Source organism: Rosa rugosa, chromosome 4 (genome assembly GCF_958449725.1).
Source record: "Rosa rugosa chromosome 4, drRosRugo1.1, whole genome shotgun sequence".
In the NCBI taxonomy this organism is placed as follows: Eukaryota; Viridiplantae; Streptophyta; class Magnoliopsida; order Rosales; family Rosaceae; genus Rosa; species Rosa rugosa.
The window spans coordinates 45,112,511-45,135,802 of record NC_084823.1 but is presented as its reverse complement, the minus strand read 5'-3'; the positions used below and the strand labels follow the sequence as shown (position 1 = coordinate 45,135,802).

General features: G+C 41.3%; 1 protein-coding gene across 1 annotated transcript; it reads right to left on the bottom strand.

Moving 5' to 3' along the window:
- Positions 1 to 161: 161 nt before the first annotated feature.
- LOC133744089 (signal peptide peptidase-like 2) lies at positions 162 to 5,348 on the bottom strand. The gene is made up of 14 exons (XM_062172220.1): positions 5,014 to 5,348; positions 4,086 to 4,244; positions 3,869 to 3,980; positions 3,430 to 3,549; positions 3,088 to 3,239; positions 2,782 to 2,964; positions 2,475 to 2,509; positions 1,836 to 1,992; positions 1,544 to 1,597; positions 1,322 to 1,414; positions 1,057 to 1,199; positions 882 to 952; positions 629 to 712; positions 162 to 471 (listed from the first exon to the last, which is right to left on the bottom strand). Exons 1-14 carry the CDS (start codon positions 5,158 to 5,160, stop codon positions 350 to 352), a joined length of 1,632 nt encoding a protein of 543 aa, XP_062028204.1. The 5' UTR covers positions 5,161 to 5,348; the 3' UTR covers positions 162 to 349.
- Positions 5,349 to 23,292: the final 17,944 nt, after the last annotated feature.

The following is a 23,292-nucleotide window of genomic DNA, read 5'->3' as shown; positions in this document are numbered from 1 at the left end:
AGTTAGTTAATCTCAACCGTTGATATTTATAGGCAACATTTTTTTTAATATTAAAAAAATACTTCATGTTATCCAGCCCTCTATCTTATTGGTATAAGTGTATGTCGGTGCACTAAATATTCTCTCTTTTATTATCCATCAAGGAGGTGACCAACTGAAAATGCCAAATGAATTCTATTTTAATTAATAGAAAGAGCCCCGTTGTTCATTTCAAAGGCTATAATACAAGCTTACATACAGCAAAACTACAGTAAAGTGCAGTTCTTGCGCCACCGTTCTTTACCAGATTTCTACTGATTATACATTGCCAAAACTACATTATCATACAAGGAACAAGTATTCTTACTATTTATTCTTCCCTCAGTTCTCGACTGTGTTCAAGTCGAACATGCGGGCAGAGCCTATCCGGCTCTCCTCTACCCCACAGAATCGGTAAGTCACCTCTCTTCTTCCCTAATGTCAGTAAGGTTCCTGCATTTAAGTGAGATCAGTATAATTCAAGATTACACCACCTTGCATGCCTATCTTATAAAAAGAGCAACAGCTTCTGGTATCATTGCGCAGGCTGATATTCTTAAATTTTGAAGGAAAGGATGATACTCTTATGAACGAGGAAGAAATGGGTTACCTAGTGTAAATGGAACAATGTAAAGCAGTGCTGGTTGGCCATGCCCATCCATCAAGTTTAATGCCACATATGTGATAAGAAGACCTGCGATAGAATTGGAAGAATCAGATGTATGTCTTTTTGGGAAAACACATCTAAGCGATCTTAATCAAGTAGTTTTGTTGAAATCTAAAAAACTAGTTTACCAGTACATGAATTGTCCATAAATATGTATTTTGAAATATGTGATGTGATTCTGTTTATAATTTGTTACCTAATCCATAAGCAATCATTGCCCACAAGAAGTAACCAGCTCGCAGACTCTTGCTTGCCAACCAATCATACCTGCAATAAAGAATCAACAGTACTACTTTGTGTCAAGATCTGATTTATGGAGCAAAGTTGAGCACAAGTCTTTTCCGCAAATTAAGATAGGTTGAAGCTTAAACCTGAGTGAGAATGCAACAAGCAGGCCTGGTAACAGGATGTCACCAAATCCTATTATGCTGTAACCACCCCATGGGTCAAACATGCGGGGGATCTTGAGTAGCATTGGAATACCATCCTCTCCACTTCTGTCACCACGAGCTACCTGCAAAACAAATAAAAGGCGTTAATAGCTCTCGAGCATTTAACTCGTTGAATAGCCAACCCATCCAATATGCAGGCATAGATTAATTATAGCAAGAAGAGAAAAGTACAAGGATCACTTACCACAATCATCACACTTTCATGGAACACCTTATTAGAAATAAACACCCAAAATATGTCATACAAGAAGGCACAACTGAGGAGGACCGTACCGACCTGATTAACAAAAGTACCCCAAATCAGTTTCCAGGAATGTATGCACATAATCAATATTCATTTCATTAAAGATTTCGACATAAACTGATACTACCCAGTGCTAAAGAATCATCCAGGTTGGATTATTACCTTGAGATTGGGTATACGAACAATTTGCAGAACTGTGATTATCAGTGCAATTCCCTGATCAAAAGAATCATTGAAAGTAAAGCCATGAATAGTCAATCACTTGCCTTTTCGGCATTTGTAATAGCCAGCTTTATAACATTTAAGGGGAAACTTGAACTTGGGCTCCTCTTTGGAGGGCTTGTGTAGCTACCAATGGCACTAAGCCACAGCCGAGCAATAGCCACACTTTAAGTGCACAAAGAAAACTATGATTCCACAGAAAATAATTCTTGGATGGGTAAATATATCTTACAAGTATATCTTGGCCGATCCAGGCAAAGGAAACAGTGCGAAAAACTGCCCAGAGAACAGCAAATGCTATGCAGAATGGAGAAACAGCCAAAGTTAGGTATGAGATTGCTCCCAGGATAGGTAATTTAACATACGCCTCTCCGGTACGTTTAAACCACCTGCAGAAGTATAGAATTAGTTTAAGGCCTTAAAACAAGTTATCACTGCATGAGAAGTATGCACCACCAGTTTTCTCGTCTGCCTTGACTTATGAATTGATTCAGTCGAATAATGTCAAAGCTAAATTTACAGCAGCTTAAGAGTTTAGTTAAAACCCCAAAACCTTTCATAATGCTTATGCACACATTTAAGAGAATAAGAAAATCAGAAAAATGACAACATCCTCATTGACAGCAAATTCCGAATGTGTATAAAAAACCATTCCCAGATAAACGTGACATTTAAATAATTACACGGATAAATTGATTAAGACACATGCATACAATCACACCAATGACACTCATTTTAATCTTCCCAAGTAACATACAAGAGTTGGAACCAACAGCCAGCAAGTGCACTGTACAGTTAGCTAGGTATTCGAAAGAGAAATCTTCATAAAATTCCAGCCATTATATCCCAATAAGAAAGGAACTAATCGTACCTCGACAAGAGAGACACCAAGCATGTTTGCAAGCCCTGGATACAAAGAAACAATGAAGTAAGATATACAACCAGCAGAATAAACTATTGGACAAAGCAATAAGTACAAGTTACATAATGCCAAATACGTTCAAATTACGAAACCACAGCCTGCAGAACACCCACACTTTGGACCATAAACTTTTACTGTGCATATATATAAAATGGAAGTTGAGATAAATTTCTTGTCCAAGTATATATATAAAACTGAATAATTTTAGTATATAGATGAACGAAAGGTTGATAATTAGAATTGGGAGCACTCATACCTCTACACCACCTATGCAGAAAAGAACAACCAAAAGCTCAATGAACCACGCTGACATAAGCTTGTACAGTATGACCAAGAAGCATGAAGCAATAATGACAAACAAGACTGCTGATGTTGTAGTAATGTCTACGATACCAGCACCTAAAGGAGCTTTCACAGTTGGAATTTCATCAGCAGCATCCTACAAGACAAAAAAAATTGTAATCAATACACAATAAAATATGGTCAGCCGAACACCACTATGAGCAAGGAAATAAAATAAAAAGAACCGTGACCTATATAGCTAAGTTTGCCAAAAGTTAACCTTTAACAACTTTTCGTGTTCAATAGCTGCTTCTCTGGCACTCCATGCAGACCAATAAGATGCGCACAAGATGGTACCGACTGCCATCAACCATAAAAATACTTCCGCAATGTCAACCACTGGCCGTTGTGGAGAGTACAACTGCACAGACACTGTAGAAAAGTAAAATTAAAAAACCATATAACATGCACATGGATTCCCAAAAAAATGGTAAAAAGCTAAGACAAATGTTGATTATTTCGAAGCAAAAAATAGCTTAAGAATCATCTGACTGAAAAGCTAAGGCAATAAATTATTACAATTTGTGTGGTATATACATCATCAGAGTATAGAAGAGCTTACCTACTGAATTGCTCATTAACATTTTCTCCAAGGTCACGCCAGCATCCTGTGGGAGCATGATAGCAGGTATGTGTATATCTAGAGCAGTTTCATCTGGCTCACACACCATCTTGTAAAGTTCTGTAGTAAAAAGAGACAAGTTTGATACGAAAATCAGACTGCAACTTACATTTTATATTCTAATAATCATATACCTAAAATGGAACAGCAGCAATAATCTAAAAATAAAATATACAGTCGCATGACTGTGCAAAATGCAGTGAGCATTCAAACTCCCAAAGATTTGAGTGTTTGAGCTTGGAACGATCCGTGCATCTTTGCACTTTGGCACCCGAACCTTTTCCTGTATACATAATATGGATACAGGATACTGAAGCTTCTTTGACACACAATTAATAGTCAACACATGTATCATACAACAGAAACATATATTGTTTACCTTTCTGGTTATTTATAATAAGGATAGCTGAGGCATTAGCAGCTTGGGCATAATTTGCTTTGGTTGTGAATTTGCAGTTCCCTCGGTCGACCATAATGACATCCCGAGCAATCTACACAACATATAAATGAAAAACATTGATATTGACAAACATATAATTTTTTCTTTTATGCGTATGACCCTAAATGTCTAAATAATATAGGTTAACTCTCAAAACCTTATTTTTCGGTGGACTGCAGCAATCTCGAGGGTTTGAAAGTATAAGGCGAGTTTGGTTTGCCTTCTTCTCTTTTGATTCAATGGTAGTTCCAAATCTAGCACCCACACCAACAAACTCACTAGCCTCAACACCATCTACCCAAGTTTGTACCTTTACCTGCAATACAGTTTGTGACATATCAGTAACTTGAATGAAAGATATGATACATCCAGAATAAACTTCACTAAACCTTATAGGAAAGGCATATTTGATGGAAACATCTGCAAATATCCCCACCCAATCACAAAGGACCAGAAGTCAATTACAACAACCAACAGAGAAGTGAAAACAAACAGAAATACCATGATTCTGAATCAAAAGAATTAAGAAGCTTAGGTATAGTTTCTCTCTTCTACTTCTCAAAAACTCCTAAACTTTGCCCGGTATACCATTGCCACTACCAGTTCTTGATCTATAATCATTGTACAGTTGAACCAAAGGACCTAAAAACATCACCAAAGTTAATGCGTGTTAAAGGTATACAACTAAAACTCAAGCCCAAATTCCTCCAAACCCAAAAGAGCAACATTTTGATGGTGAGGGAAAAAAGGAAAGGAAATCTAAGTATGCTCCTGAGTCCTACACCAGGATGGGGATAACGTAGATACTTACACAATAAAAGTCTATGTCAAATTGAGTAAACCTAATTAAATGAACCACAATCCAATTCCAATCCAAAAACAACAGAAACCAAATGCAAATTCATTACTTCCAACTTCATAAGGTTCACTAAACCTCCAAATAACACAAAAAGATCAATTCTTTACTGTCACCACATCATTTTTCTTCCACAAACAAACCCTCATACACAAAAAGAGCAAAGACCCAGTAGCCAAAACCCAAAAACAACAAAAGGGTGAGAGCCAAAAAAGCAGCATTAGATTACCAAAACGAAATTGTTCTCACAACCAGGCTTCTTTGGAGCTGAATTGTCATCATGCACTATATCCCCACCTTCTACAGAGCTGGGATTACAGACCACTAGAATCAAAGCTGAAACAAACACCAACCCACAAAGGCTCTGCAAATCCATGATGACTCACTAATCCTCAATAACCCTTCTGGGTCTTCTTCCTCTGCATCAAAAGCTCCAAGCTTTGAGAGAGAGACAGAGAGACAGAGAAAAGTGAAAGACTTTAAAGTTTTGTGATGCTACTGCTAACAGAAAAGAGGTTTAGTATTAGCTCAGAAAAAAATTGGAAATGCCAAAATGGAATAAATGTGAATAGGGAATAGAAATAAAAATTGAGCCTTTGGATCTACTGTGTGTCTATGTTGCAGGGGGGTGACGTTTTACCCGAAAACAAAGACGAACCAAACGCTGCGTTTTGCCTTGACAACTTGAGTTTTGTTTTTAGAAGGGAAATTCGTCCAAACAGTGTCTGAACTTTTCCAGACTATTAATTTTCGTACCTAAACTTTGAAAAATGTCACAATGGTACCTGAAGTTTTGGCCCCGACCCAATTTCCATATCTGGAAACAGTAAAATCGTCTACGGTGTTAAATTTTGAAGGATATTTTCGTCATTTTACTATTCATCTTCTCTGAAATCGATGGGCCACCACTCGATTGTCTCCATCCTCTTCTTCTCCTCCACCGAAACCATCACCAACACCTCTCTTAGCTATCGACGGCGCGTCCCCATTGATCAACCCACAGCGCCAAATCACTTCCTTCTTCTCCAACTCCCGTCTCTAAATCTAATCCCAGCCCGGGTTCCAGCCCTAGCTCCACCATGCCTTTGCCTCTCCAATCCAAGCCCAATCTCAATCCCAAGAAATTCGAATTGCTTCAACAGACAGTCCAGACCTTTAAGCGCTTACAGCGAGGTCCTTTGCTCACTCCCGAGGCTCCGGTGGCGGAAGAGGACGAGGAAGACAGTAATGATGATGATGATGATGATTCCATTTCCACAAACCGTCAGTTACAATCTTTCTCTCTCTTCCATTTCCTGTTTTCTCGCGGGTCCTCTAACGGCCTCGCCATGGCGGCTCCGGAACCCGAGGATGAGAAAAGCTGGCAGGAGCTACTCAGAAAGATGTTGCCTTCCGGCGCGCCATTGCCGGACGATGACCATCTCTACTACTCCATCGCAGTTGAGTACGAAGGCCCTCCGCTGCCCTACGAAGTCCCCAAGGTTGATCCAGTCGACATCGATCCGCTTCGCAGCGCTGCTTCCGGAGCTTCAGGTTCGGTTTCGGAGCTTTCTTCGATTCCGGTGGTCGAGCCGGTCGATCGGGACGCCTCTCGGTTCAGCCGGATCAGGAACGGCGACGCCGCAAACGAAACGCAGACTTCGACGTCGTTTTCGGTAGGTTTCAGCTCTGAATTTTCAGCTCAGGACTCAAACTCGGAGCCAAAACCGGTCGAGGACGACGCCGGAGGAGGAGGAAAGAGAGCTGCGGTCGTGACTTTCAACACGCCGAGAGAATCGGAGACGGAAGACGACGGCGACCGGTCCTCGCCGCCGCAATCGGAGCCGGTGGGATCGCCGGTTGCTTGGGCCTCGCCGCTGAAGGTAGCGAGTAAGAGAGGGATTTGCAGCAGGTGTGGAAAAGGGAACATATTGAAGGAGAGGGAGTGGTGCTTGGTGTGTGACTCAAAGTACTGTAGTAACTGTTTGCTTAAAGCTATGGGATCAATGCCGGGGGGGCGAAAATGTGTGAGCTGCATTGGGCAGCCTATAAATGTGTTCATGGTCTCGTAGCTCCGGTAGTTCTTTCCAAAGATTAATGTATTCACATGGTTGGAAAGGAATCGAGTTGGTGGAGGAAAAACATTGATAGCTAAGAAAGGTGTTGGTGATGGTTTCGGTGGAGGAGAAGAAGAGGATAGAGCCAATCGAGTGGTGGCCCGTCAATTTCAGAGAAGATGAATAGTAAAATGACGAAAATATCCTTCAAAATTTAACACCGTAGACGATTTTACTGTTTCCAGGTATGGAAATTGGGTCGGGGCCAAAACTTCAGGTACCATTGTGACATTTTTCAAAGTTTAGGTACGAAAATTAATAGTCTGAAAAAGTTCAGACACTGTTTGGACGAATTTCCCTTTTTAGAATGATACAACTGATTGTTGTCAGCCCAATGGGTTTCCGTACGTTCACGCAGTTCAAGACACCGGAACATGCATTTAGTTAAGGTTTGGTTTTGATATTTTTTTTTTTTTTTTTTTTTTAGAGAATAAGGTTTGGTTTTGATTAATTATATGTTTATTAGAAATCTCTACACACTCGATGAGGTGTTTGGGTGCTGAGTGGCTATTTTTTATAAGAGAGTATGTAGTAATAAAAGGTGAAGTGAGGTTATTTTTTGCTTTTTTATCTGACGTTATTACACCTCATATTAAACAGATTTTCTATGTTTTTTGTATTTATTTATGGGGTATTTATATCAAAATTTTCAGTTATGGTTAACAACTCTTAAATCTCTACTACTATAAAGAAAGCTCTCAAAATTTTCATCAAATTTTAAACTACTATAATTTTTTTTTTTTTTAAATAGGACTGGTGCGGCTGCCCTCAAGCCTTGATTAATGAAATTGCAGAATACAAGGGGGGACGTAAAGCCTGAACCCCATATTACAATAAGCATAAAGAGAATATCCTGAAATAATATCAGGACTCTCTACAAAATCTATGTATTCTAACAAGTACCAATTAGCAAAGAGTGCATGAAAGACTATTCCATTTGCTTTGACATAGCAGTGACACACCGGAAAGATAACTCTATAATGAAGAAGCATCATTACAAATACTCAAATAGCACAGTTTTCCCACTATGTTGCCGCACAGAAATAAATCTGATGGCACTCAATTTCATCCTGCCACTAGGAGGTTGCGTCTATTTGATCAAGCAAATAGCTCGCCGCCTCTCTAGGCCAGACAAGGCACACTGAGTGTGCATACCGGGACAAAGCCCACTTCGTCCTACCAAAGCATAGTAGGATATTATTGCTAGCATAAAGCCATAACCTACTATAAGTAAAAGATAATAAAACATAACAGAAAAATAACATGGGCCCAAATCCAAAACCCAGGCCCAATAACTACCAAGACCAAGTCTATGGTGTCCAGCGTGAGTTTTGCTGCACCACCAGCCCACCTGCAGATCCCATGGTGTCCCACCACCGGTAGCATCATCGGCGTCCCCTGCTTTGCGTTGAGATCCCTCCATCCCGCCATCATTCTCAGGCCGCCAGCTAAGAGTGTCATCCTTACCACCATCCCCCATCCTCAAATCGGACCCTAGCAACCAAAACCAGATCGCTGTCTTCTGATCTGATCTACGCACAGTAGATCCCGACGGTGCCGCCACACGCTCATCACCATTCGGCGACGTCACATCACGCGCCATCGAATCAGTCCACCTACCGAACTCTGATCTCCACACCGCCAGCCACCCCTTCCTCTCCCCGACAAAAAACCCACGCGTTCTGACCAGCGAAGCATCTCCCACGCTGCCATTACATCGACTAGGCGAACCACTGGACACAAGGTCCCCTTTGGCCCGTCCGACGACACCGCCGCAAGGGCGTGCCGTCGGACAGGGCATAAGCCTTTACTATAGAGACCTAGATGAACGACACTCTTGGTCAGAGAAACGAGAGAAAAGTTTAGATAAAACATAAGTATCTACTTTTAAACTACTATAATTACCTCTACTGAGTTAATTCAAATAAATAAATATAAACGTTTTTTTTTTTTTTTTACTCAGGACGACAATGTAACTCCCCCATCCCATCCCTGATGTCAGTGAGATTTGAAACCGTGACCTCCACAGTGTTAGTTAGGCTAGCTAACCAACAGGTCACGGCTCACCGACAAATAAATATAAACGTTAGGGTGGTGTTATTCGCACATTAATTTTCTCTATTCACACACCCCCTCTATTTATTTATTACTTTAATTTTTTTTACCTATTACCCTAACTACCCTCCCTTGCAATTTTGTTTCTTTTTCTTTTTCATTTTTTCATTTTTCATTTTTCTTTTTTCTTTTTTCTTTTTTCTTTTTTCTTTTTTCTTTTTTCTTTTTGGCAAGTCAATCATCTCCAAATCTCAAACCCTTATTTTCCCACAGACACAGAGAACTTCAAAACTCTTTGCGAGTTTCTCTTTTATTTTCCATCAAAAATTTCTCTAGCATAGTCATTCTATCTCTCTAATGTGATGCTTTGAAGTTTATTTGGTGTAGGTTCGTAGTGCCATTACGTAGCAACAATCTTTTGCTTAAAGTGCTATTGTATTTTCTTTGGATGCAAGTTCTGTTCTAAGGGCTCTTGTGTTTTCTCATGTAGTTTTCTGCTATTATAAATTTAACTTTTGGAGCTAGACGATTTTTCCTTATTCTTTTGAGATTAGAAACAGAGGTTCTATAGTCTTCTCTCTTGAGGTTCCTCAGTGTTTGGCTCCAATTTTGCTGCAGCTGGTCAACAGTCTCTTTTCTGCGCGGGCGTGCCAGCACCGTTCGGGTGCGGTCGTCAGGGGTGTCCCTTGACCTGACTTCTGTTGAGCGATTGTAGACGAGGAGAGCACCAACCTCGTCGCGGGATTCTTTGTGCCTCGTGGCGAGGACTTTGCTGAAGTTTCTTCTTGTTAACACAATCGATACTCAATATTGTAGATCGAGCAGAGCGACATCACCGGGAAGTATTGAGATCTTGCTAAAGCGTGAATTTAGCTTGGCTGGGTTGCTAGGGCGTTACCCTTGCTTGGCTGGTTCTGTAACCGTTGTGGTCGCGGCACTACCGTCGGCTCCCGAGGAGACTAGGACCGAAGCACGTTGACAGAGGGTTTGGTGGCACTGAAAGTCGGCTTCTGAGAAGACTAGGACTAGGAGTGTGATCACCGCTAAGAGAAAGAGAAGGAGAGGGAGAGGAGTTGCTCTTAGAGAGGTTTGCTCTAGAGAGAACTTAGATCATCTTAGAGATGTTGTTGTTGAATGTGAATGTCTGTTAGAATGAGAGAAGAAGGTGTTTATATAGGGAAGAAAAAGAAGAGTGAAATGATGAGTGGAAGAAAAATAATGAAAGTAGATCTAAGTTCACTTGTAAAATATGGAAAAGATAGAGAAAAGATGAAATGAAAGCAAAGCATGAAGGTGCAGCAACATGGAAGTGGTGATGATCTATTAAAGAGATTGTAGAAGAAAAATATATCCAAGGAAAAAGAGAAAAGCATCTAGCTTTCTTCATGTGGGTAGGAAACATGAACATGTGAATATTGAGCTGGTTTTAGGTCAGTTTCTGCCCCTTTATTCCTTCAATTATTTCTCCAACAAGACTTCATTATATGCCTTCGACTTCTTCATATGAAATGTTCCACTATGAGTGTAGATCATCCTGACAAATTTTCAGATTTTTATTCCATGTGGTTGGGCCGAAAATGCTGCTGGACCTCTTACAGGTCCAGTTTTCCAGTTTTGCTTCTGTAGAAAATTGGGCTGATTGTTTGAAGGCCTTCCACTCAAAAAAAGCTCTTGCACTCTTCATAAGAAATGATCCTTGGGCTGTCTAGAATGGATCTGGAAAGTTTCAGCACATTTCGATTTCATTTGGTTAGTCTGCCACCCCTCCTTAGTCCTTCCTTGTCTAGCTCGGTTTTTCCTAGCCGAAGTAGGAAAATATGCTAAAGTTGACTTGTCATACTTCCATAGTAGGCTTTATTTAGCCTCTAAATATATATTTCGAGCTTGTCGACAATATATAGCTTGAGCCACTGATATTGGCTCAATTTCTCCAAGACGTGCCTTGTCAGGCCAAAATGTTCATTTTGAGTCCAAACACTCAGGATATTACAAACCAGATTAACTATAGTGTTGTAGTATAAAGTACTGGTGGTATCATGAAATTTTGCTGAGGTAATCATTCTACATGATTTAGAAGATGCTGACTAACATTGTTGACAACTGTATGTTCAATCATATTTTGATTATTCTGGCCATGCATAATACATTCTTATTATTGTTTTATGTTTTTGCTACGTACGCTAGACATAGATTAAAGGGTTGAAAAAAATTAGTCATATCATCACTCTACAAAATGCTTTATGTCACTTGGAATAGTATCTTGAATCAATGTTACTTAATTAGATGTGAGAGGTTTTGGATCTCGTTTAGTTTAGGTGATAAGCTTATACCTTTCTTTAGTTTTGTATAGCAGACATGACATGCCTAAATCTCCAAACTCAATTACATCATGATTTTTCATCTGAGCCCTAAATTTTTTGCCGCACTAATTGCAGAACTTTTGACATATTGCACTTCGTTATGCCCATTAGTTTTTTTTTTGTTTTTTTACTAATCAGCAATGACATTCACAATAAAAATTGATTTATTGTATAATGATGTTTAATTCATGATTGACTTGCCAAATAGAAAAAAGAAAAAATATATATAATTATAAGGGAGGATAGTTAGGATAATTTGTAAAAAAAAATATTAAAATAATACAAAAATAGATAGAGTGTGTGAATAGAGGAAATGAGTGTGCGAATAGCACCACCCAAATGTTATTATAGTAAAAAATAAAAGAAATAAACACAAGTAAATAAATAAAGAGATAATGATGGAAGAGAGACGTGGGTCTTGAGAAGAGTATATGATAGATAACTACACTTATTCCAAATTCCCTCATTTAAAAGCAAGTGGATAAAGCGATAAACTATAATTAACCACCTATGCTATTTTTAAGGAAGGAAAATAGGTTGATCAAGGATGAAAAGAAAGAGTTAAAGATTGTTAATGTCTAAGATTGGGCAGTAGCCTAATCTTGGTTAACGCGGGTCCGGTGGGCGGACCGCTACTTGTGGTATTCTCGGAGCTTCCGCTATCTGTCAAATAAAATACAAAGTGGCGTCAGAGGGAGACCGCGCTGGGCGGTCTTCTCTTCTCCGATGCCTAAGTTAGTCAATGTATTTATGTTGATAGTATAACAGTAGGTAAGTAGTAAATACGTAATTAATGAGGAGAGAGGAGTGAACCTTTTATAGGTGGGGAAGAGGCTGACATCTTCCATGTTTTCGATGTGGGATTGATATGCTTCAGTTCCCAGCTTCTGGAGCTTCTGATGTTGTTTTGGCGCGGCGCGTTAGCGGTGATCTGGGGGTGAGCCGGGGCTCAGGCGATAGCCTATCTGGCGGTGTTTCCGTAGGTCTCACCATTTATAGTCGTTGGTACTGCTGGCGGTAGTATGAGCGTGGCTCATTATAGCTAATTATGCTTGGCAAATGCTCATGTAAGTACAAAAATCATGCTAACAAATAGTATTTTTATTTTTTTATGTGCCTTTGTGAGTTCTTATAAATGCACAAGTAAAAGGCTAGTACAGTATAAATTATTTTTTTTAGTAAAATGAGGTCAGCCCTTTATTGAAATTGAAAGATTACATGATACCATGCCAATAGGCATAACAAAGAAAATAAACAATGTGAAAGGAAAAGATGCAAAAATTGCATCTGAAATACAAAGAATAAAACTGCAAGAGCAGCAGCGTCGAAACGCAGTGCTAATTTTACACTACGGATTGCAGCCGTGTAGTCAATTGAGTAGTCGGTGGTTTGACTACCCATCGAACTCCAACGCACAATTTGACAAAAATCAACTTCGCGCCAGAATAAAGGCACTCTCCCACCTAAAGATCGAAGCCGGCCAAGGGTGTCAGAACATGGCCATGTTGGCAAACGATCTTTCACGAACAGGTACCATAAGCTTGGGTCTCGAATCCAATACCAGTAAACAAGAGTCCCAAACCAATCTAGCAACTGATATGCAGCCCACCAAAGATAGTGGGCTATATACCAAGCCCAATCTCCACCCGGATCCCAGATCCAGACCCGTATGCCAAAACCACCTGGATCTCAGATCTGGATCCGGAACCTTTTGCATATCCGCCATCATGATCCCTCATGGCCAGTCCACCACCACCGCCGGGGCGATCCCTGATCCCAAGCCCACCATCGACTTGGAGAAGTCGAAGAGAGAGTATGAATCAACCTGCACAAACAAGACCAAAGGCCAGAATCACCATGAACTCATAAACCCCCAACAGTTGAACGTGAAGACCAACCATCGTCACCATCAGCCAAAACACCACCGTGAGCGACCGCCGAAGACCATATTGGCCTTGCACTCCTTCAAGGCCAGAACTCAGAACCTTCGTCCCCGAGTCTCCGACCCTCGATCGGCCAAAATCCCGGCAAACCACCCCATAACAGAAGGCAGGAAGAATAGTAAGAGACGGACCAAAGCCCATGAATGACTCCATTGAAGTGGAGTAGATACAGGGAAGATCGATCTCAAAGGAGACGCCGCCGCCCCAAACCCTAGCAGAGCTAGGTCCATAATTTTTTTTTTTTTTTTTTGAGTTCAAATAAATTCTATTAATAGAACGGCACATACAAACCGTCCATAAGGACACCCGGTACCATTCACTGTTATAAATCTTGCTCAATTATTCAAGAGCTTGCTAAAAAACTAAACAAACAACTAGGCTTACAAAAAATACTTTGGACTTGAGCCCCCCTTTGCTAATGCACACAATTGTGGTGCGCCAGAAGGATCAAATATTTAGTGCAAAAACATAGCAGAGTTTAGTGTGCAAGCTAAAGACCAACTTACAGCTTACTCAATCCCTTTCCCCTTGCCCTTACCCGAAGGGCTAGAGGAACATGGTGAATCAATGAGACACAATGGAGAAGCAGGTTTCTTTTCATTCTTGGTCTTTGGTGGATTTTTATTTCGGGCTCCAAGAGGACGCCCCATTTTCTTCTTTGTCTCTGTAGCCTCAACTGGCACCATTTGACGCAGTCGGAATGATCGGATTGATAAACTAGGTTTACCAGCAATAAACCTAAGCAAAGATTCTGGAGTCCGCCAGAGATAAAAAGAGAATAATCTCAAATTTATTGATAAAAGATAAAAGATAGGTTTGCCGTCGCTTAAGGCGGCTTAAATAAGAGAAAATAAACCCTAGGGCGACTAACAATGAAACCCTAAAGCCCATGGGTAAAAACGAAAACAACCCGAAAATAACTAGGAAAACCAAAACGGGTAAAAATAGAAAAACGCATTTTTGAGGCCCTAAACGACCCCGAAAGCCCGAAAAAGGTCACACGTCGTGGCATAGCGACGAGTTTGATTTCTGGCGCGATTCCCTTTCCGGAAAGGTATGGTGCGTCCCAATCGGACTCCGAGAAGGTGTTTCACGTCTACTAGTCACTTTTCGTTTTTCTCCTTTAACACGATCTAACTGCTCTTCAAACTTAATTGCCATCTGTTCTGCATCAGTCTCCTCCACTTCCGAAGAACTCGACCCCGAGTTCTCTTCAGGATAAAGAGCCTCATCTTCACGAAACTCATGCAGATCAGCAACATTGAAAGTGTTAGAGATGCCCATCGAATCTGGAAGTGCAACAACATAAGCATTATCATTGATCTTCTTCACCACTTTAAAAGGACCATATTTTCTGGGCTTCAGCTTGTTATAGGTACCAACAGGAAATCTCTCCTTCCTCAGAAACACCATCACGTCATCACCTTCCTGGAACACTTTAACTCGCCTATGCTTGTCAGCTGCAGCTTTATACTTTGCATTAGTTTGTTCCAGCTTGGCCTTAACTGATTCTCTAACAAACTGCACATCCTTAGCCATGCTCTCAGCAGCAACACTAACACCAGGAACTTTAGGAAGCTGTACTAAATCCACCACATGTCGAGGAACAGCAGTATAAACTAAGGAGAATGGGGACTTCCCTGTTGCACTATGCACAGCACTATTATAAGCAAACTCCACCTGTGGCAAAGCATAATCCCACTGCTTGGGTCTATCTCCACAAACACTCCGAACCATGTTACCCAAAGTTCTATTAGTGACCTCCATCTGTCCATCAGTTTGAGGATGAGCTGTGCTGCTACGGTTTAAGGCTGTTCCAAACATCCTCCACAACGTAAGCCAAAAATGACTAAGGAATTTCGTGTCTCTATCAGAGGTGATGGACTTGGGCACCCCATGCAAACGGACCACCTCCCTGAAGAACAATTTGGCTATATTGGACGCATCAGCAGTCTTCTTACAAGCAATAAAGTGCGCCATCTTGGAGAACCTGTCAACTACCACAAACACAGAATCCACACCTCTTTGGGTACGGGGTAATCCCAGCACAAAATCCATAGCAAGATCCTGCCAAATATCATCAGGAACAGGTAAAGGAAGATAAAGTCCTGTGTTTTGGGACTGACCCTTAGAAACCTGGCAGGTGTAGCACTTCCTCACGATAGTTCCTGCATCCTTTTTCAACTGTGGCCAGAAATACCTCTCCTTAAGGCTAGCAATAGTTTTGTCTCGGCCCAAGTGTCCACTCAATCCCCCTCCATGCAGATCTCTGATCAGTTTCTCCCTCAAAGAAGAACTAGGAATACATAGCCGATTGCCCTTGAATAAATATCCGTCGTTCACATAAAAATCTGCAACTGCATTATTGCTACTGCACTTGGTCCAGATCTCCTTAAAATCAGTATCTTCCTCATATAACTCCTTCAAGAGCTCAAACCCCACAATCTCCTGAGCTAAAGTGACCAGCAAGGAAGCCCTCCTACTCAAAGCATCTGCAACCCGGTTAAGAGTACCAGATTTATGCTGAATCACAAAAGGGAATTTCTGCAGAAAACTCACCCACCTTGCATGCATCTTATTCACAGTTTTCTGGCTATTAAGGTACTTCAAGGCTTGATGATCAGTGAACAGTACAAACTCCCTCTGAATCAGGTAGTGCTCCCATTGTCTCAATGCCCGGAACACTGCATAAAATTCTTGGTCATAAGTACTCCACTTCTGACGAGCTTCACTCAGCTTTTCACTAAAGAATGCTACTGGTTTCTTCTCCTGTGACAACACAGCACCTACTCCCACACCACTAGCATCACATTCAACCTCAAAGACCTTGTCAAAATTAGGAAGAGCAAGAACTGGTGCAGTGCAAAGTTTCTCCTTGATTAAGGCAAAACTCTTCTCTTGTTCATCTCCCCACTGGAATTTGCCTTTCTTTAAACATTCAGTAATAGGGGCAGTAATAGTACTAAAATTCTTCACAAACCTCCTGTAGAAGGTAGCTAAACCATGGAAGCTCCGCACCTCAGAAACTGTTTTTGGAGCTGGCCATTCTCTTATTGCTCGCACCTTCTCTTCATCAACCTGAATGCCTTCTTCTCCAACCACAAATCCCAGAAATAGCAGTTTGTTGGTACAGAAAGTACACTTCTTCAAGTTAATGTACAGTTTATTTTCCTGTAAAGCTCTCAAAACCTGTTTCAACTGTACCAGATGTTCTTCTTTGGTCCTGCTATAGATCAATATGTCATCAAAAATACACTACGACAAAGGAACCAATAAAAGGACGAAGAACCTGGTTCATAAGCCTCATAAAAGTGCTGGGTGCATTAGACAACCCGAATGGCATAACCATCCACTCGAACAAACCATCCTTGCTCTTAAAAGCTGTCTTCCACTCATCTCCTGGTTTGATTCGAATCTGGTGGTAACCACTTCGAAGATCTATCTTGGTAAACACTTTGGAACCCTCCAGCTCATCAAGCATGTCCTCCAAACGAGGAATAGGAAACCTGTACTTCACAGTTATCTTATTTATGGCCCTGCTATCAATACACATCCGCCATTGATTGCCCTTCTTAGGAACAAGAAGGACTGGAACTGCACAAGGACTCATACTCTCACGAATGAACCCTTTTTTCAACAAGTCTTCAATCTGCTCCCTCAAAATCTCATTCTCCTTGGGACTCATTCGGTAATGTGGCAGATTTGGCAAACTAGCTCCAGGAACCAAATCAATCTGATGTTGAATGTCTCTCATAGGTGGTAGTTCATTGGGCAACTCATCTGAAATCAACTCTTCAAACTCTCCCAACATATTCTGCACTTCCTTAGGGATTACCACATCTTCCTTTTCTGCAGCCAACAACCCCTTTATCACCACTGGACAGAAAACTTCAGATTCTTTAAAGGCCCTCTCCATCTCAAATTCACTGCTAGACAAGGTCAGGAAACTCTCCCCTTTCTTTCCATCAGATTTCTCAAATTGACACACAGGAGCCATAGCAATTTTATGACTATTCCACATGAACATCATCACATTATCTTTGCCTTTATAAATCACATCCACATCATATTGCCAAGGTCGTCCAAATAAAATATGACAAGCATCCATATCAATAATATCACATAGAACTTCATCTTTATAATGCTTACCAATGGATACCGGTACTTTGCAGGAATCAGTAACTCGAACTTGTGGACCTTTCTTGACCCAACCAAGAGAATAAGGTGCTTCATGAGGCTGCGTAGGTAACTGCAAGTATTCCACCAGCTTCTTGGCTACAAAGTTTTCACAGCTCCCATTATCCACAATTAAATTGCACACTTTGTTATTGATGGAACAAAATGACCTGAAAATATTGCGTCGCTGCCCATCTTCTTTAGGACATAATAAGACCCGCTGCAACACAATATTAACCTTTTCAGGAGACTCCTCCTCCGCAAACTCAGCCCCATCATAATCACCATCTCTCCCAACTTCTTCTTCATCTTCATCATAATCATCTATAAGGGCAGTTTGTCTCCTCTCAGGACACACATTAGATCTATGCCCAGGCTTGTTGCATCGATAACAGACATCGGTTGTAGGTCTAGCGTAAGGATTATTAAGCCTTTGGTTCGGTGCCCTGGTTTGAACACCACTAGAACTGTTAGAACTGCCAGCCCCTTTAAAAGGAGGATTGGAAGCCCTAAAAGCGTTTTCTGATCTCTGCAGTGTGGTTTTACTGTTGTCAGTTGAGGAGTTTACCAAATCTGTGCTCCTTTGGTAATTATATCTCTGGAAAGAAGAAGCTCGTGAAGGCTTCTCTAACAACTCTGCCTTCAATGCTAGGTTTGAAGCTTCGGCCATAGTATGAACAGTTTGTAACCCAATTTTCTCCTGAATGGAAGGCTTCAGCCCACTGACATAACGAGCCACCTTCTGGCCTTCAGTTTCCCCTAGTTCATTACGCTCTGAATAGCGTAAGAACTCAGCCGTGTAATCAGCCACTGGCCTAGTTCCCTGGACACATTCAATATACAACCTGTATAAAATCTGCTCATAATCATCTGGCAAGAATCTCTCCATCATCAGCTGCTTCATTCTTCGCCATGTTCTAACACCCTGCTTCCTCTGCTTCTTTCGAGTGTTCTGCAACTTATCCCACCATACTGCAGCAGTACTCTTCAACCTCCATGCAACATGCTTAACCTGCTTGTGTTCAGGCACTTCCATAATTTCAAAGAATCTGTCCACCTGAAGCTGCCAATCCAGGTAATCTTCTACACCCAAGTTGCCCGAAAAGAAAGGAATTTCGGCCTTGACTTTGTAATCCTGGTCAGCTTGCACCTGTTGTTCATGTTGCACAATTTCTTCTTCAGACTCCTCATCTGAAGTATTAACAACAACTTCGCCACGCGGAGCCCTAACTCGCTGGCCTCCTTCCCCGCCTCTATGCCGATTATTGTTGTTGTTGTTGTTCCTCTCACCCAACAATCCACGAATATCTCCGATCTGGTTATTCAAGGAATTGATGGCAGCGGTAAACGCTGTTGTAAGAGCTTCGATATCTGCTTTTGTAACTTCCCCCATTGCTACCAAGGTAAATAGGAGAGACAGGGAAGACCTGCTCTGATACCACCTGACGCAGTCGGAATGATCGGATTGATAAACTAGGTTTACCAGCAATAAACCTAAGCAAAGATTCTGGAGTCCGCCAGAGATAAAAAGAGAATAATCTCAAATTTATTGATAAAAGATAAAAGATAGGTTTGCCGTCGCTTAAGGCGGCTTAAATAAGAGAAAATAAACCCTAGGGCGACTAACAATGAAACCCTAAAGCCCATGGGTAAAAACGAAAACAACCCGAAAATAACTAGGAAAACCAAAACGGGTAAAAATAGAAAAACGCATTTTTGAGGCCCTAAACGACCCCGAAAGCCCGAAAAAGGTCACACGTCGTGGCATAGCGACGAGTTTGATTTCTGGCGCGATTCCCTTTCCGGAAAGGTATGGTGCGTCCCAATCGGACTCCGAGAAGCTGTTTCACATCTACTAGTCACTTTTCGTTTTTCTCCTTTAACACGATCTAACTGCTCTTCAAATTTAATTGCCATCTGTTCTGCATCACCATTAAACCTCCTGGAGTTTCCTGAAGCCCCAAAGATTTTGCAGTAAATTTGGTGGTGAATTCAGGCATCTTGAGCTTCTTTGGTTGAGCCACTTGTCCTCTGTTTTCATCAATCATAATTGGGGTTTGAACTTTCTGAAGTGAAAGGGTAGGAGTACGCCTACCTCTCTTGTTGGGCAACTGCTCTTCAACATGCACAATAGCTAAACCATTGTCTTTTCTTGTGTCAAGCTCACGAAACACAATAGACCTTTTGGCCTTACGAGCCCCTGTATCTTTCAGATTCACAAAATGTGATATAGTTACAGCAGTTGGAATAGAGGATTTAAAAGTAAATGGCATGCCATCAACCAGAAAATTCCTATTCAGAAAATCAATTTTTGGTACATGAGTTTGCACCACAGTTGTGTTTTTATTTTTTTCTGCAGCAGTACACGAACCTGTAGGATGGAAGACCAACAAGCAATCCTCACAACGTCCAAAGAGATTGTCAAAATTGTAATGGATTACCTCTTCAACCCCATCATCAATTTTCAGCTTTTTCTCCAAAAAAAATTGGTTTCAGGATATTATGGCTAACCCTAACCCTAATCTCCCTTTTGTTGTTAAAAAGCCTTTCATCAAGTTCAAGGGGATGGTTGGCCACAGTAGCAATATCCATGATAGTTTCTTTTTTCTCATAAGCAGGAGGGATATTAGATTATTAGTGATACGTACCCAATAGTAAAGTACGTTCAGAGGGATCTTCTCAACTGGTGTTACACCATCATATTCCATCAACACCATTGGAGCTCGAGCATAATTCCAAGGCCCTCCCCTAATCACCTTGCGTAGGTCGCCACGGTGATCAAAAGAGAAGAGGAAAATGGAGTTTGATCTCTCTTGAATTTTGAAGCTTTTTTCCACCACCCAAATCCTACGAAAGTGACGATGAAGATCATTGATTTCCGCAGGCTTGGGAGATAGGGATCTTCCCAACAAGTAGGCTTGAGAATTTCTTCTAGTTTTTCCACGTGACAACATAGTGATATCAACTACATCATCTCCTGCTAGGGCAAGAGACGCCTGGAAGCTTGCAGTAACTTCCTCAAGAGAAGCCATTTGAGAACAAAGATGGAGGAGAGGATGAGAAAGGCCGTAAGACGGCTGCGGGGTGGTGCGCAAGGCACTACCAATGGCGGCTTAGGAGCTTGGAGGCGCGGCAGAGCACACTTAGGGTTTTTTTCTACCAATGACGATGAGTCCAGGGTGATGTTAGGGTTTATTTTGTTTCGTTTATTAACTCTGAAAAACAAAGAATAAGGATGCTGGTGCTAGGTCCATAAATTGTAAATACTAATCTAGTTTTAGTACAATATAAATAAAAGAACTTATCAAAGTTGTGCTTGAAGCATTAAAATGATCTAGAAGTTTTGGATTCATTCCAAGATATTTTGATGTTGGCTTCAAATATAGATAAGACTTCGTTAAATGAGTATAATAAGTTGGTTTAAACTTCAAAGTTTTCAATAAGCTCTTATAATATACTCATTAAAAACTCTCTCAATATCCTTGTAAATCATGCACAAAATGACAAAATTTATGTAATTAAATAAGTTATGCAGTGAGTAACTAAGACAGTTGAGAATTTCAAAAATAAAAAACTTGTGAGATCTGTCAAGTCTTAATTAATAATTAGGGCACGTTTACTTACTTAGAATGGGAGTGAATGATTACGGGGTAAAATTATTCCTACGTTTACTAACACATAAAGGAATCGGAATGATTCCGGGTAAAAGTATTCTTGTGTTTACTAACACATGAAGGAATCGAAATGGGTGTAGGTCACACTTCCTTATAAGGAATCGATTCATGAATATTCAGGAATTTGATTACAAAGGGGGGAGATGAGTTTAGGCATCAACTCCTCCGGAGTCAATACCGATTCATTTCTTCTCCCATTCCAGTTGCATCCGATTCATAATTATTTTCCATTCCAAGTAAGTAAACGTGTCATTAGTGTAATTTGTGACCGGACGAATTTTCAACAATTCCACTTTAATATAAGAAATTTTCAATGGTCCAATCGAAGTTGTTTAAAAAATGATAAGAATTATTATTAGTGTTCTCATATATAAGAGAGAGTTTTTGTCTTTACTCCATGTCACTTCCATTATTTTCTTCGCAGAAATGATCCATAAAAGGTTTATTGTTTATAGTTTTTGCATAGAAGTCCTCGACAGAGACGTGTTTGGACCGGCCATTGTGTTTTGTTGTTTTTTAAATGGCATGTGCCATGTCTATAGGTAGGTGTAACATAAATTGATATAAAATGCCATTGTAGTTAATTGATACATACAAAAGAAAATGATAAAATATTGCGTGAAACGCTCAACTCAAGAACACAAAAATAATAATAATAAATGTAAGGGTCTGTAATTTTGGCGTCAAGAGTTCAAGAACATTTATCTCTACAATTCAACTTTTAACGTCTCAAGTCTCAACGACATAAAAATTTCAAGGGTCTCAAATTCCTCCGTCTTAAATTCTAAAAATTTGAATATATTTCTTGTTGGTCAATAAATTTTCCACCTCTTAACATTGTTTGACAACAAAACAAAGAAAAACTCATTCTGAATTACACAGAACAAAAAAATAAATCATACCGCGACTTTCTCTCCCCTCTCTCTCGCTATGCTAGGGTTAGGGTTTGGAGTTTTTTGAGTTGTGCGGCGTCCCGCTTCATGGCAGCGACTATTGCTTCCATGACGGCCAGGCTAGCGACCAAATTGTCGCTCAGAGAGGGTGAGGAACCGGTGGACCTGGGAAACCTTAGGGTTCCGGGGAAGGAGTTTCTTGCTCGTCGCTTCTACTTGGTGGGGAAATTCAACACTTGTAGGGCGGTGGTTTTGGATTCTTTCTAGAGTGCGGTGCGGTCAATGTGGCGACTGACGGGAACCGTGGAGGTCCAACCACGCAGGGATCGTTTTCTGTTTACGTTCACTCTTGAACGTGATGTTGCACGGGTGAAGAAGGGTGGCCCGTGGAGTTTTCAGCGTGCTATGATTTTGTTGATTTCGGCGATTGATGAGGTGAAGCTTGACTTTGTTTGGATCTGGGTTGGGATTCATGGTCTTCCTCCGGGTATCTTGACGGAACCCACTGTCCGGCTGATGGGAGGAACGATCAGTGAGGTAATGGAGGTGGATCCATCGGCTATCCGGCGTGGTGATGCTCGAGTTTGGATTACTTTGGCCATCAATGACCCGGTGCGCTTGGATCGTCGTGTTAGGGTTTTGCCTACCGACATTCTCACTTTGAGGTTTCAGTATGAGCGGCTTTTGGGGAGGTGCAGACTGTGTGCTTTCTTGAATCATGGAGGACAGCGGTGTCCAAAGGAGGATGTGGCGGAGACTGACACTGTGGTGGAAGATGGTTCGCAATTGGCTCCGGGGCCGACTCTCCCAGGTCTCGTGTTTAGGGCTAATTCCCAGCCCTCTTTCCTTGCCTTCGACTTTCAAGGTTCCTAATTTATTGAAGAAGAAACAAGTGCAGATTCGTCCGAATCTTCGCCTGGGACTGAAGGCACCTATGCTCTTGTCCCTGTGGTTGGGATGCGTCACCCTAGGGAGGAGGAGGATGCGGATGTTGGTAAACGAGCTAAACATAGTTTAGCTCTGGTTCCGGGCACTCTGCAACCGGAAAACCTAGGGCTGGAATTCTCCTCTGATGGTTTGGTGGAGGTGAAGGTGACGTCGCCTCCCAAGGTATACAAGAAGAAGGGCAGGTCTCGAGGACATAGAAACAAGGTTAAGGCGGCGGTGTCCGTGTGTGGTGGTTCCGGGTCCATGGTCTCTACTGAGGCTGGTCCTAGCAGTGTGCATGGACGGTTTGAGGGAGCGACAGCTCCGCTGTATTCCCGGGCTGATTAGGAGAGATCCCCTATGCCTACTAGGTGTGTTGGTGCT